The following is a 16,114-nucleotide window of genomic DNA, read 5'->3' as shown; positions in this document are numbered from 1 at the left end:
CAGAGTTTGTCCGGGTGCAAGTGGCTTTCTCCAGGGAGCTATGAAGAAATACTCTGAATGTCTGACTTGGGTGTGAAAGTTCCAGGGAGGTATTTTTCATTCCCTCTCAGTCCCTGGAAGAGTCAGTCGTCTGGCTGAGCACAGCTCTGCTACTCATATGTAAATGTCATACTTGGAGCGTCCCTGGCTTGGTTATAACATGTTTGACTGAGTGCAGTGTTCACTCCTGTGTTTCTGGGTGTACGTACAAAGAGAGAGTAGGTTTCTGCAGTACACTGAAAGGAGAGTGATAATACATGGCATACAAAAATAATAATAAAAAATGTGCGTGTATTTTTTTGCAAATGAGTACCCAAGGCCTATGGGAAGGGCCTAGAAACACAAGCTTTTGGAAGAAAAAATTAGCAGCCCATAAAGCCAGCCAGAGACAGGATATTCAGGTACTTTTCCCTGTCTCTGAGTATAATTTATTCTTTCCAAGTGTAGGATTGGTACACTAGCAGTAATCGGGGAGTGCAGTCTCCACTGCAGTGATGCTAATACTTCATTTCCAAGTGCTTGGAAAGGACATTTTTGCTTACAGAGACCAGAACTGCACATTTTGAAGGTCCTGTGAGACTTCAGGTTGCTTGTGTCCAGGTCACCTCAAATGGCTAAGTCAGAAGTCTTCAATAAATTTTCCACAAGAGAAACATCTTCCTGTTGTGTGATTTTGGAGTACTGCTCTGACGGATTTTGATCCTTTGGCGTGGCTTGCTTCCCTCATTAGTTTGTAAAAAGGTGTTTTTAAAGGTGTGTTCCTTGCTTTGTGACAGAAAATCAGCAAAAATGGGCAAAGGTGATCCTAAGAAGCCAAGAGGTAAAATGTCTTCATATGCCTTCTTTGTGCAAACCTGCCGGGAGGAGCACAAGAAGAAACATCCAGATGCTTCAGTGAACTTTTCAGAGTTCTCAAAAAAGTGCTCAGAACGATGGAAGGTAGGAATAACTGCTTAAAAAAACCACAAAACCTTAAGTGACTGCTTTGTGTGGAAGTCTGTTCAAGATTGTCAATACATTCTTTAAAAGTTCAGGTTTTAGTTAAGTATGAAGTAGAGTTGTCTGGATAGTGGTAACTATCCATTGTTCTTGCCTTACCTTTAGCTCCCCCAGCTGAAATTTTGGAGTGGACTTGGTTAAAATCGTATTTTTTTCCTCAGGTGTCCCCTCCAACCTCAGACACTCTGTGATTATATTCTAATTTCTTTGCAGACTATGTCTTCTAAGGAGAAAGGGAAGTTTGAAGATATGGCAAAAGCTGACAAGCTTCGTTATGAAAAAGAAATGAAAAACTATGTACCACCTAAGGGGGAAACAAAAAAGAAGTTCAAGGATCCAAATGCACCGAAGAGGCCTCCGTAAGTAGATTTCTTCTTGTAAATAGATTTATCTTGCTTGGGACCATCATGCTGGAGCGTGTCTATAAAATGATAATTTTATCCAGGTTTAGGAGCTTCAGAAATCAAAGACTGCATAGTTTTCCTGATCAGTGGTATAAAGATAGGTTGAAATTTCAGTTACGAATTACAGGTTTGTGCTTTCAGGTTGGCCCTCTTCATTTAGTTTGGAAAGAAGTCAGCCTTTAGAAGCAGATGCAAAAATTGGCAACACGCAGTTCTGACTGATTTTTCCAATATCTGTCAAAGAGAGTAATTCTAGTGTAAAATGGCAGTAAAGATTTTCAAGCCCTGCTCTTCCCACCTGTTGGCTTGTGTAGGATTTTTGATGGGCAGTTCATTTAAAATTAGGATAACAGAACAGGTTAGAGGGATGATCTTGCACAAGAAGCAGGTTGAAGAGAGAATTAAAACTTCACCCAGTGCATAAAGGCTATTAACTTAAAGTTCACCTGGTGAACTAAACACTAGAACTTAACTTTGTAGCAATACGTTTTTGTGTGCATTTTAAAAGGAGCTAATGCTGAAAGGAACAGGGATGTTCCTGTACAAGTTGATGTTCATATTTGGACTGTTACTGTAATCTGGAAATCTTAATTTTCATAATAAATATTGCAGCCTCTTTGCCTTCAACAGTTCTGACGTAATATTCGCTCCTCTGGTATCATTCATGTATTTTCTTTCTTAAGATTTTTTATTTATGTAGCATAAGAGAGTTGCCCTTCTGGGGGTCCTGCCAAAAATGGGACCAGATGTGTGGTGTTAAGAGACAAGGATGTGTTAAGTTCTCAAATTCATTCAGTCCTAATACCTTCCATTGTAATGAACGTTTGTCTCCCTTTTAGGTATTTTTCAAAACTCTCTTAAGATTTAACAGAGGTCACATTTTCTGTCATAATGAAGCCTAAAATTTAAACAATCCTGTCTCTTCTTTCCTCTGTAGTTCGGCTTTTTTCTTGTTTTGCTCCGAGTTTCGTCCGAAAATCAAAGGAGAACATCCTGGTCTGTCCATTGGGGATGTTGCAAAGAAACTGGGAGAGATGTGGAACAACACCGCTGCAGATGATAAACAGCCTTATGAGAAAAAGGCTGCTAAACTGAAGGAGAAGTATGAAAAGGTAACACTGACATTCATGGAGATGGTCTGGGGAGCTCAAGCCTCAGTTTAGATGCCTTTCCCCTTCTTGTGTACGCCGATAACCTGATGTGGCAAATTACAATGTGCTAATGACATTTCATTATATTGGTTGGAAAATACTACATAAAGGGGCATACAGTTTATTTCCGTAACACTAAATTGCAGTCCTTTGTGTTGAACTGTTTGCAGTAGTCTGTAATTCAGAGCCATCAATGATGGTTTAATAGATATTATGGTGTCTGTATTGTTATTAAAACAATAGGTCACAGCAGTAGCTGGGTTAAGTTGGTAGTATTAAGTAACACCAGGAAAGAATAAAATTTTTCTCCCTGGTTTTGGAGGTGCTGTGTATTGATGAACATCACTGAACATTAAGATAATTGATAATCGGATGCTGTTTTTAGTTTATTCTTGGGATAATGTCAGAACACAAATGAGATGCTAGTTTTAGGTGTGTGTTTTCCTGTAACTAGTTTGGGTCCATCTCCTTTCTAGTAATTAACGCAGTTAATAATACACATGAAGCAGCATGTCATAGGATTTCTTGAATTATTAAAGCCAAACCCCAGCATTGTTATTGGAGCTGTAGAAATGTGTTGTGCACACAGGGTAGCACTACCTGTGTTTTTATTTCCAGAGGCAGATTCTGATCCAAACACGAGGAAACCAGGCGAGGAGGGGATAAATGTTAGCATCCCCTGATGAGGCTGTACAGTGAATGGGTCAGCAGCCACCTATAACTAATGTATACCACATACATCCATTTGTGTGCCGTGACCTTCCTCTGGGTATTTCTCCTGCTGGCAAACAAAACCACTTTAAAATTGCAGCATTATAGTGAGCAAGGTGGCCTCTGAGCCCTAATTATGTGCTGGAGAGGAGCTGCAGGTCTAGAAGCTCTCTCATATTGTCCTTCCTGTGCAAATTAAGCTTTCAGTATAGTAATTGTATATACAGCCGAGGCAACTCATAAGAGACGTTTTCTATGGTGGAGTTATTAATTTTTATTCCCATATGTTTTAATCTATACTAGTATTGTCTTTATTGCTTTCTCTTCCAAATGAGGTTTTGAGGTGCATTACTCAGTATTAAACACTGCTTGGCCTTTAACTCACAATTATCCTGTCTTCTGAAAATTTCATGTTAAGCTTTAGAGCAGTCTGGGGCAACTGTAAGATTAGTATTGTAATGTTTACCTGGGTGGGAAATATTTGAAGATTTGGACCATCTGCGTAAAGGTATTGATGTTCTCTGGAGCTGATATTAAGTCCTGTGATTTATTCTATTTTTATTATTCTGGCACAAAGTCGGGAAGTACAACCGTTTTCCTGGCTTGGTCTTGCAGGTAGAGTTTTGACTTCTCTATAGCAGGAACAGAATTTTGTGTATCATAAACCACTAGAATAAATTTATTGCATGCAGAAGGTGGCACTGTCTACCCTTTAATCAAGTTCTTATACCTTTTATTTTGTAAACTTCAGTTAGGCAGGATTCTGTGTAATTGCTCTTTGCTGAGGCATAACATTGCGAATATTAGGCCATGTCACTCTAACGTGTTTCGGATGGCTAATTACGATTTTGTGCCTCAAACAAGGATTTTCCTGTGTGTTTCTTTAGGCATCATAGGAGGTAGGGCTAGAGAGGGACCTTAAGAGGTCTCCCTACTTCATTTCCTTATGGGATGGTGCCTCAGCTGTGCCTTTACCACCCAAGGCAGCAGCTTTTCCAGCCTGTTCCTGGAAGCCTAACAATGAAGATGCCTCAACAGCTGTGAGCAGCATGTGCCAGAGCCAGTATGATTTCTGTGTTAAGAGGCTTTCCCTTTCTTTTTGGGAATCATTGGGCATCAGTTCACCTTGTTACTGAAGCTCCAGCTCCTGGTGCTACCCCAGTGCATGTGGAGAGGGGGCAGATACCTGGGTGGCTCTGGTATCATAGTTACCATTTGGAAGTTACTTGGAGCTCTTGGCTGGTTAAATTTTTGAGAGTTTCTTCCTGCTTTTCTCCAAGGATATTGCTGCATACCGGGCCAAAGGGAAGGTCGATGCAGGCAAAAAAGTAGTTGCCAAGGCTGAGAAGAGCAAGAAGAAGAAGGAGGAGGAAGAAGATGAGGATGAAGACGAAGAAGATGAAGATGATGAAGAGGAGGAAGAGGAGGAGGAGGAAGATGATGACGATGATGAATAAGTCTCTTTTAGAGCAATTTCTTTCTTGTCTATAAAGCATTTAACCCCCCTGTACACAACTCACTCCTTTTAAAGAAAAAAAAAATTTGAAATGTAAGGCTGTGTAAGATTTGTTTTTAAACTGTACAGTGTCTCTTTTTTTGTATAGTTAACACACTACCGAATGTGTCTTTAGATAGCCCTGTCCTTAGTGGTATTTCAATGGCCACTAACCTTGCCTGGTACAGTGTGGGGGTTGTAAATTGGCATGGGAGTTTTAAAGCAGGTTCTTGTTGGTGCACAGCACAAATTAGTTATGTTTGGGGATGTAGTTCATTTTTCATCTTCAGTTGTCTCCAATGCATCATAAAAATGAATTGTTGTTCTGTTAACTGAATACCACTCTGTAATTGCAAAAAGGAAAAAAAAAAAAGTTGCAGCTGTTTTGTTGACATTCTGAATTGCTTCTAAGTAAATACAATTTTTTTATTAGTATTGTTGTCCTTTTAATAGGTGCCCTTGAAAAAATCATACTTTTTCTTTTCTCTTTTTGTTTTTTGTTTTGTTTTTTTTTGAGGGGAACTCATCTTTTGCTTTATTGAACACCTGTTTGGGATCACAGGAATATTACAGTTTTCATCTTTCATATAACCAGCTGATAAACAAAGCTTTGATCTGCATACCCTGCATAATCATGATAGGGTAAGAAAAGAAATACATAGGCATATGAGGAAAGAATATTCTTCCATAACTGGAAACAAAACAAAACATTCGAATCTCAACAAGCTGATAGTCGTTCAGATTTTTGTGAAATGTAATATTCTATTGAGTTGCATGAGTTTACCAGTCTTGGAGAGTTGAGAAGTATAGAGTTCAATTTTACAGAAATTAAGTAACTTTGGGGGGTTGGGAGGGCAGGGAGGGAGGGAATGTTAAATTTTGTCCTAGAAGGACCCATAGGAAGAGTATGTCCATCTGGTGTAGAGAAATTTACACGTGTGACTCCGTTACCATGTAATGGAAGTTGTATTTGTAAATCTCTGAACACTTGAGTGATGAGCGTACCTAAAATGTGTAAAGTTAAAAAGCATGAAATTACCATATTATTTTTTGGTGACTGGTCTGGTGATGGCCACGGGCTTTATACCATGAAACTCTCCTGGTAGCAAATGGCCCATGAGAAATGATTTTTTCTTTCTAAGATTTCTATAAATGGTACCATTATTATTTGTTAAATCTATGTAAATTCATATTTGTATTCTTGAAATTCTAGTTTTAGCCCTTTAAACAAAGTTGTATATTGTCTCAAATTGAAAATGAGATAAGATGTATTTTTCCTGTTAGGTTTTATACCGCACTCTTGATGTTTGCCCATTTTTAAGTTAATTATAGCTGTATGGAAAAGTACATTTTATTAAATTTTGCATTAAAAAGTAAAATGTTTATGGTATACCAACAATGTCTAATTTGGTCAAATACAGTTCTCTTCCAAAACCAAAGCTAAGGGTTTTTTTGCAGATTTAGTAAAACTTCAAGTGCTGGCAACTGTAACTATTTTCACATATACCTGCTTACCAGTTTAGGGGACAATTTGGCAATTTTGTGGTTACAAAATTATGGTTCTCTTTAAGTGCCAGTGTTTAAAAGAAGAAAAAAAAAAAAGCATTCTTGTAATTTTACACGCTTTTGTGATGGAGTATTGTTTTGTTATACAATTTTGACTTTCAGATTCTTATTTCAATTTGCATTTATGTATAACTTCAGGAGAAATATTGAACATCTGAATCCTGGATGATACTAATAAACTAATAATTGCAGAGGTTTTAAATACTTAGTTAAATGGCTCACTTAATATCCTAAGGGGTGTTTATTTGTGTGTGTGTTGGTGTTTTCAGGTATGTACATCCCTGCTTTCTGTTTCAAACAGAAGGATGATGCTGTTGACAAGGTTTCAATTCAGAAAGGTTAGGACAGATAAATTTTAATTATTTTTTTTTTATTCTTAAACTGGATATTACCCATTCAGATGCTCCTAACTGGTTACAAATAAATGTTCTGTACTGAAGGGCTTTTTTGTTTCCCCAGGCCATCAGAGGAAAGTAGACACACATTTTGTTCTTGGAACAAACATACTTAATGAGATCCCTGTAATATTGTGCCTTTGTTCCCGGTGCTTGATGTTGACAGGAGTAACCTGGAGGATTCACCTGATCTTAAAAGATGAGCCAGTGCTTTCCCAGCAGCCAGGCACAGTGTTTGCTGGTACCTTTGGGGTTAGCACAGTGATAACAAACAGCATGCTCAAGGCTGGAGAGGGTAGGTAATGCAGAAATTACAAATGCTACTTTCTGAGAAAAAGAACACATGTTCCTAGTGATGGCAGGGAGGTGACTGAAGGCTCTGAAGCTCTCCAGGATGGCCATGGTTTTCTCATGGGCACTTGGTAAATCTGTACATGTATAATGGACTGAAGTCTTCACTTGAAGAAAACTTAGGAAATCATGAAACTGCTATTCCTGGAGGGGAATACCATAGTTAATAGATTCATTCTTCTTTTAAAATAAGGATCTGAGAGTTGTTGCTGGAAAGGACCTCCCTATTCTCTGGCTGTGGTCCCAATAAACTCCTTGGTCAAAACTCCACCTGATTCTTGGCACCAGTGGGTAAGACTTGACAACTATGAGATACCTTGAGCTGAGGTCAGTTATTGCTGACCCTTTAACTTGAATCTACCTCCCTGTGATCTTGTTAAAGTCAGTGCTTGCTGAGGGGTGATTGGTGGTGAAATGGCAACTCAAGGCAGTGCTTCCCTGCAGGGGAAGTGGACAGCACTGCCATTGCCGTCAGAACAAAAAGCATTTTCTAAGAGCTTTTAAACCTTTGAAGAAACATTTGATGGCAAGAAAAAAAGGCTTTTCCTGTTGGAATCAACAAAATGATTGGGAATTGCTTCCTTTAGAGAGAACTTTAATATTAAGCAGCAGTTACTGTATCTAGAGTGCTAAATTAAGCCATAGCGATGTTATGGTGGTTTATCTCAGCTGATCCTGAAAGGAGCTGCATTGTGGCCACCTGCTTTCTAGGATTGCTCTGCAATTTTAAACTGGTTTGACTAAATGTACAGCCAGCCTTCATCCCTTCTGCCAGGCTTTCAATGATGACACCAGCTCTAATAAAAAGTTGAGCTTATTTAGCGAAACATTTCTGTCCAGACAGATGGGCCCCTAAGAGCCTGGAGAAACAGGGATCAAGTGGCTGAAAAGATTTCTGCAGCTTGATGAGGGTGATGCTGACACGGAGCCCTTTACAGTGCCTGTTACTGGTGTAACAAGCCCAGCAGGAAGGAGTAAAGGCCAAGGAATAGCTGGGTTTAGGCTTGCTAGAAAGTGGGAAGGTGGGCTTGAGTAACTCAGCCCCAAGAGGACCAGGGCAGACCAGCAGCAGCATTGGGTTCTCCAGGTGTTTGATAATCTGAGCTTAAAAAAACCCACACCTTTCCTAATTCTTGCTAGCCTAAGGGTTAAAACTGCTAATTACAATAAACATTCCTGTTCTGCCTTCCCAGCTATGCCTCACAGAAGATTAAGGGAAGAAAGCTGATGTACTGTGTTGGGTTATAATATGTTATTCAATACTGAGTCTGTAACAGAGACATGGGAAAATACAAAGATAGTATTTAATGCAAGGGGTGATTAATTTTCACCATTTCCAGGCTCCGTCAGTAGTAGCTGACCAGCTACAGGCTTTTAGGACACAAACGTACCCATCGTTTTATTAGTAACAGTAAAATGCCAAGTATTGTCAAACAATGTTCCCTTGTTGTCCGACCTGAGTCAAACTGTGACACCTTGTTATGTTCTTCAGCCTATCAGCAATGTTGGACGTGGCTACAGAACTCAATCACATCTTTTTGGGGCTGCTGCTTCTAAAGAAAAAAATAACTGTGTGACATCTTACTTTGGCAGGGTGTGACAGGCATTGTTTTAGCTCCTGGAATAGGTGGATTTGTTTTACAAATGAGCTAGTCCAATGCAGTGCCTAAATATGGGTGTTAATCAATATTCTTTTCCCTAAACTTTGCTACTGGACTGCACCCTATTTTGGAAAACCACTGAGATGGTCTTAATTTAGTCTAAAACAGGTTCACTTTAACACCATCCTTTGTTCCAAAATCATGTCCTTGTGGACAGGTGCTCAGATTTTCTTCCAATGTTTGAGTAAAAAAGGAAGAGCAAATCTCAGAGATTAGCATTGTTTTGCAAAGTTGTCTTACATGTTTATTTTGCCTATGTTTTGCCCCAGCTTTTCTTTTTACTGTACTTCAAGCAGAAAAACAAAGATGGATTTTTCCCCCCCCGATGACTTTATTATTAAGAATGAAGGTCAGGTTGCTCTTACAGGTGCATTGCACTGCTGAAAAACATGTCTGGTCCCTTCTTTCAGAGCACCTCATTTTGAAATCCATCTTGCTGAAGAGATTGCTCTTAGAGGTGACCCACGAGAGAGTCCAGCTTTCCCTTTTGCTACTTCATGACGGAATAAAAGACAAGACAAATTAGCTTAGTCCACCTGTTTGCTACATCAGAAGCTCAAGCCTTCCCTGAAGCAGGAGTGCCTGAGATGAAGCTAAGTGGGGAGCTGCTGGAGCAGCAAGGAGTGAGCAAGAGCGGCCAATGTGGTGGGGGTTTTTTTAACTACACCTTTTTAAGTCTTGCTTCTATTGTTAAAATGTGTCTGACTTAAATGACGGGCATTTGGCACAAAGGAAGTTCATCCTAATCCTTCCAGCAGCCTTTCATCTCTTAAGGCAGCAAAAGCTCAAATCACACATTCCTGACCTCCCAAAAGTTCTTCAGGAAGAACAGGAAAGACCAAACACTACAGCCTGAATGCCTGGAAAGGACCCAGCTCCCCGCACACCTTACGGCAGCAAGAGGTCACCATTTAAATGCTCTTTGTGAGATGCTGTTCAGAAAATTCAACTTCTTGAGAGGAAACCCAGAACATGAGCTGTGACGTTTGGCAAGTGCGTTTGTTATTGAGGCTACAACCAGTGTTTTTGAAGAAATGTTTGGGAAGAAATTCCAGCTGAGGTGCGACATCCCTGACACCCCACTGCTCCGTCACAAACCAAACTCCGAGGAAGGAACACAAATAATGCCTTTCTGGGAATAAAGTCTCTATTGCCCAAGTGCTGGGGTTGACCACGCTGTTCCTCAGCCTGCCCATGGGGAAAATGCCCTGTGAAGGCTCAGCTACACAGTAAAAAGCAAAATCATGGTCCTCTTTTGTAACCATTTAAAATGCTCTTTTAATAAAACAAAACAACAACAACAAAACAACCAACAAACCAAAAAAACCCAAACCAACAACAAAAACCATGCCTCAAATTTGTGTGGTGATGATTCCTAGAAGAGATTTTTTTTTTCTTGCAAAACGTGCATTAGTGAGTGGTTGAATAACAGTGACTCATGTTTTATTATCAGACTGAACTGTAGTGGTGCTTATGCTGGTTTTAGTCCTATTGACACACATTTCTACTGACAGCTTCCCATAAGGAAGCTGCCAAGAACAAGCATGGTAAAACTGGTACTGGAAAAGGCAGGTGAGGACTGGTCACAGCTTGAGCCCCCCAGCAGGGGAGCAGCTCTAAAGGTGGGACAGGAGGCTTCACTTTTGCTCTACCAGCCATTGCTGGCAAAGTGCTGGTGTTTCTGCTCATGGGGGCTGATGGGCACAGCACCCGCCCAGGCGCTCGGGTGTTTTGCAGGACTGACACTTTGGGTCCTGCCTGGGGCTCATGGCTTGTCCCAGAGTCACACTCAGGGATGTGTAACCATCTCCCAGCAGGAGGCTGCCAGTGACCCCCCCCCCACGACAGGGACCCTTCCCTAGACAGGCTGCAACTGACTCTCTTTCCAATGCTGCTTCCTTTGAGATGGAAGAAGGAAATAATCTATTTTTGAGGAGTGTTTGTACCACATGTCCAGTAATGGCAACACCACCTCAAGCACTGCAAGCTCTGCTGCTATGCCAGGACACCACGTGTCCTCTGCCTCCCCATCTCTGCCTGAGGAGGGGGCCAAGGCAATGTAGGTGCCTCTGCCCCTTCCTCTGCCAGGCCAGCTCCTGGACATCAGGAGAGATCCCTGTTCCTCAGGTTTCACAGGAGGGTTTTCCTGCCACCCTGCTGCCCCCAGGCGATCAATGTCATTCCCGTGGTGCCAGTGAGGCTGAGGGCAGCAGGGTGCTTGGGGACACCCACCAAAACACCCTGAGCCCCAGCAGCAACTCCTGCCTTCCACTGACCCACGAAATGGGGACAGAACTCTTAACACCAGTGCTCCAACGGAATCCAGCATTCCCAGGATGTGCTACCACTGGGGATTAGTATCCCTGATCCACTGGCCTTGACGTTTCTCTTGGATTTCCCTGTTCCTACTGAGTGGGGTTTTATTTCCATCTGAATCACTTAACATGACTTTGGAACACAATGGAGCTGTGATTTTTTTCGAAGCCGCCAGCCTGCAGGAAACAGAAGGTCTCTGAATAAAAGGGAGGCTCTTGTTACAACTTCCCTCTTATTTACTGTTCCCAGTAGCAGAGAAGTAAAGAGACAATGAATGAAATGGAGGATTAATCACGCGTAGCACAGAAATATAAACACAGAGACTGCAAGTCCCAGAGCTCCACTCCAAGTGGTGGCTCCATACCCGCAGTGTGCAGAAACCTCACAGCACCAAGAGCTCTTGGGTTTCATGAGAATGGGCAAAAGGCTGATGGGACTCGACAGCCAGTTTTTCTAAGGCAGAATGTGAATTTTACATGGACTTCCCTCCGTCTGCTCAGCACTCTCAAAACTTGAGCTCAAGTCGATAACCCCAGCACTCGATTACCAGCCTGCGACTTTTGCAGAGGAAACTCCCTTTCCCCCAATTTTTCTGTATTAATTTTAAAACAATAAAAGTTCAGCATAAGTTCACTATGCTACAGAAGACTTTTAAGAATGCTTCAGGGAGAAGTGAGAAACTACTGTGCTGCTCAGTTTGTAGCTTTGCTCTGAAAAGGAGTGTTGGGCTTTAGGCTTGTGCCCTTTTTCTATTTGGTATCCATGCACTGATAGATTACTAATTGTGTTCCTTATTTATTTTTATTTCTCTTAATTAGACATTTGTTTAATTTCCAGCTGTAGATTTAGAGTATTCACACCAGCCTTTGAAAAGGTGTTGAGTGCTTCAAATTCATTTGGAATAGATGAATGAGTGGCAGAGCCATGGCTTCAAGTAGGCTGTGTAAGGGAGATGATGTGTGTACGGCTTTGTGAAAGGCTGTAGTGAAGCAAAATGTAGGAAGGAAATGCAAAAGCAGGGATACCTAACACAATACTCATAGCCTGAAATGTCTTTAATAAAGTTGGTTGGTGTATCTGAATGTCTGCACCTGCCACCTAAGTACAAACAATTTTTCTGGCCTTCAGATGCTGCATTGAATGTGAGGATTGAGGCAAAATGGAGAACAACATGGTCAAACTGAGAGGGAAGTTGCTCCTGATCCTTATTCAAAAACTCAAACAAAACTCTAGCCCATTCTTTTTACAGTTCTCTTTAGAAAACATACGTGAAAAAGTTAATGAAAATTTATTTGGGCCACCTGCAATAATAAAATTGAAGTGACCTAAGTCTGAAAATACCACAATATGCCTCTAAGTGAATATAAAAAAACTGGAGCATGTGATATAATTAAGGTAGAAACCAAACCAAACTGATCTGTGCTAATACAAGACTTGGAGGATTATACGAATAAAAGTCCAAATGGCAAAAACTTCGGAGCTACTTAACTAATCCCTGCTCTCAGCCCATTGCCAAACCTTTGCCAGGGCCTTGACTGGAGCAGCCATACTCAGGCCAGCAGCCCCCTGCCCACAGCTCCTCTGGGCCTTGTCTTCTCCCTACCTGGCCCAGGGCTTTTATAGCTTGTATAAAATATGAATTGTGTGTGTATATATACATATATATATAGTATAATATGTGGGTTCATTTTGCCTTTTTTTGGCTGTTTTTTTGCTGCACAGGATGGAGTTGTGGCTGCCTTCATCAATTATTGCACTGTTTGCATGGAAATTACTGAAAAAAATATATTCTTTTTAATGCTAGAAGTTTTTTTATTAATACTACTTCTAAAGCTGTGCTGGTGCTACATTAAATTAGTTGGTGATACCTTCTTCAATGCCCTTTGCAAATGCTTGAGAGGGGAAAGAAGTACATGCATTAACCTCTCAGCTGCAGCTCCCGTATTTAAACATGGGAAAGGTGATGCCAGCCCGAGCCAGCCAGGTGCCCCTGGCTGGAAGGAGAAGGGTGACTCCCACTGGTCCCACCACCCCAAGCCCCTGGTGCTCACAGTCTCCAGGTTACTCATCTCCAGAAGCTCAATTTGCTGGAGATTCCCTGGTGAGGAAGAAGCTGGCACTGAAGAGCTTCCTGGGGTCTCTGGTCATTGTACGAGTGCTTCCCAGATGGGTCCTTCACCACCTGCCTTTGGTTTTATTTCTTTTAGGGTGATAATAGAGGGCTCCTGAGCAACCCAAATTCAGTCTTCAGAGATCCAGATAACAACATTTGGCAAGTCTTCTTTTTAATTATAATTTTTCCCTTCTTCCACTGACTACAGCAGACGTTGGAGGATCTCAAGATGGGTGTTTGACCCCATGTCCCCTCTCTGGCTCCACTGCTCCAGCATCACCTGAGCTGGAGGGACTGGTCCTGTCCCACCATCATCCCCCATGCAGACGCTGGTGGCCCCAGGAGGCCAGGGGAGCTGTGCAGCACTGGCTGCCCGAGCCAACACTGTGCTGGCAAAAGGGTATTTCTCCTGAAAGCTGCAGTTCCTCAGGGCTGTGCAATATGTAGGCTGACTGAATAGTTCACCTCTATAAAAATCAAAAGCCTCCTTCAAGAAGACTTACAGGCCAGAAAAATTGTTTTAATCACATGTCAGTGAACTGCTGCATTTGGTAGAAGCCGTGACTGTGATGGAGCCAACTGGAAGTGGGTGCTCTGGGACTGGGAGCTGCAAAAATTACTTAAACCAGCAGCACTGGCGTGGGAGGGGGGATGGGGAGGTCAGAGTGGGGCACAAGTAAGACTGCACAGAGTATTTGCACTAAAAGTGTGAGGAAAGTCCCTCGGTTTCATATTTCATTGCTTTAACTGAGCTGCCAGATTTAAGAGTCCTTCCCCAGGAGCTGATGGAAACTGCAGGGGTGTTCATGGTGCTGGATACAGAGGAAGCTGCAAAGGGATGACCATACCAGATGACCCAGCCCATGGACCTTGGCCCCCCACATCCCTGCTGTCCTCAGGGCCCCATCATCCCCATGGGTGGCAGGTAGGGATGGGGGCTGTTGGCATCCATGGGACTCCTCCTTTTGGAAACCCAGGAAGTGCTGCTTGCTGCTCATCCCAATGTTACAATGTTGCAGCAGACTGGTCACATCCCATGGCGCTGCTGGGAATGCTGCTGGGTCCCTGGTTCTGGACCTCCAGAACAGAACCCAGTGCTCTTACAGGCATTTTCACTTGGGCTGCTTGTATTCCCAAGAATCAGGACATGTTACATGAGTGCTGAATATGAACTGAAATACTTTTGTAGAATGCTAATAAAGGAATTGTGCTGGGTTTTTTCTCTCCCCTTCCCACCCAACTTTCTAGTTTCAGCACCTTCCAGCAGAAACTCAACGAATCTTCATGACAAGAAGGTTCCCAAAGTCTACAGAGCTTTGCCTGCTTTTGAACTCAGTCATGACTTCTCCAGCAAGTCTGGAAGTTCATATAGCCACTATAGATATACAAAATGCAATCCAGGCCGAGAGGGAGCACTGGGAGAGGGGCCCAGGCTTTTTGCCCTGCCCCTGTCACCCAGCACCCTGTGCCACGTCCTCTGGGATATTGTGAGTAATAGGATCTACAAGCTGTGTGCGGCAGTGATGAGGCCCTGGCATTCTGGGTGTTTGATCCAAGGAAACCACCAGTGAGCTAGGAAATGTCAAGATTACATCACGGTCTGAATTTTTTAAAGCCCTGAAAATGAGCTTATTAAAAGCCTGTTTCTCTGCAGCGTGATCCCAGCTGCTTTAGGTTTTTGTTTGGCATTTCAACTTTACAGGAACAGGCAGGCAAATCCTCCCCTCGGATATCACTTTACTTTTCTCTCCCTTTGGTCTACAGTGCTTTTGCTCTCCGTGTTCTCAGCACTCATGGGGCTGGAGGAACGAGTCCCCACTTTGCTGAGCCCTTCCTGAAAGGAGGATGTGTGGGATGCCTGTGGGGCTTAGCATCCTGGCACCCCAAATCCTGAAGCCCCTGGCAAGGGCATCCCATCCCTCCAGCTCCCAAAGCCTCATGCTGAGGCAGGTGTTGAGCCCATGGGGATGCTGGCTGGAGCACGACTTGCCCACACCAGGGAAGGATGAAAGCTGAGCTGCCAGTCCCTTTCCTGAGCATTTGCTTGTGGTCCGGGTGGGTGCCCTGGGCAGCTAGAAGGAAGTAACAAAGCTTCACAGCAAAACTGCACCTCGTTACTCCACTCGTTCTGCAACTGTTAAGGAGCATCCAGCAGAGTATGGGACCCACACATGTTTAATTTATTTTACGGTCCTTGTTTTGATATATGCTGGATGTGTTTTTATAAAAAGAAGATTTATTTGAACCTGGAGTTTTACAGCTTTGAGGTTCAATTGAGTCCAGATTGTGAGGTTCCCATTTTGGAAGAGGAGGAGAAGGTTTAAAAGAGCCCAAAGAAGCATGTTCCGCCTGTGGCACTTCTGAAACTCTAGGCCAAGACTGACACCTTTTCACTTAACTTCTACTATAATGTCAAAGCAAAAATTTGCCATCAAATGTTATGCCTTCCACATGTGATGCCCTGCTGTAGGTACAGATCATGGCCTTTGTGCTGGGCTTCTTTCTGTTAAGATATAAGAGAGGCAGGGCTCGGAGCAGGATCCAAGGAGGAACAGCAAGTTGGCACAAACTTGAACCATGTATAATTAATGAAAATGTGTCTTTGCTTACAAACATGCACTTCATTTTTCTTGTAAAAGCCCAGCAGTGCCTTTGCTACCTACAACGCTCAGGAAAACAGCGTGTTTTTGAAACACACTTGGAGCTTCAGGTGTATCTATTAAACACATTCCATGTATTTATATAACATTAGGCATAAACCAAAGCATTTTCTTGGATGCTAAACACAGCTCAGTAAAGAATAACATCGCTCCAGAAGCAAACTCAGCTCCTGTTCTGTACCTCTTCTGGGAATCTGCCCAGAGAGCTGGTACAAGACCCATTTCTGGAACCATTCAAAGTCAGGCTGGACGA

At 42.4% G+C, this 16,114-nt stretch overlaps 1 protein-coding gene across 1 annotated transcript; it reads left to right on the top strand.

The window, feature by feature from the left end:
• Window positions 1–810: 810 nt before the first annotated feature.
• Window positions 811–6,385, top strand: HMGB1 (high mobility group box 1). The gene is made up of 4 exons (XM_010005643.1): window positions 811–978; window positions 1,252–1,397; window positions 2,380–2,554; window positions 4,585–6,385. The coding sequence occupies exons 1-4, from the start codon at window positions 829–831 to the stop codon at window positions 4,759–4,761; spliced, it is 648 nt and encodes a 215-aa protein (XP_010003945.1). The 5' UTR covers window positions 811–828; the 3' UTR covers window positions 4,762–6,385.
• The last annotated feature ends 9,729 nt before the right edge of the window (window positions 6,386–16,114 follow it).

This window comes from Chaetura pelagica, unplaced genomic scaffold (assembly GCF_000747805.2).
Source record: "Chaetura pelagica isolate M959 unplaced genomic scaffold, ChaPel_1.0 scaffold269, whole genome shotgun sequence".
Taxonomy (NCBI): domain Eukaryota; kingdom Metazoa; phylum Chordata; class Aves; order Apodiformes; family Apodidae; genus Chaetura; species Chaetura pelagica.
This window is presented reverse-complemented; position numbering and strand designations above follow the sequence as displayed.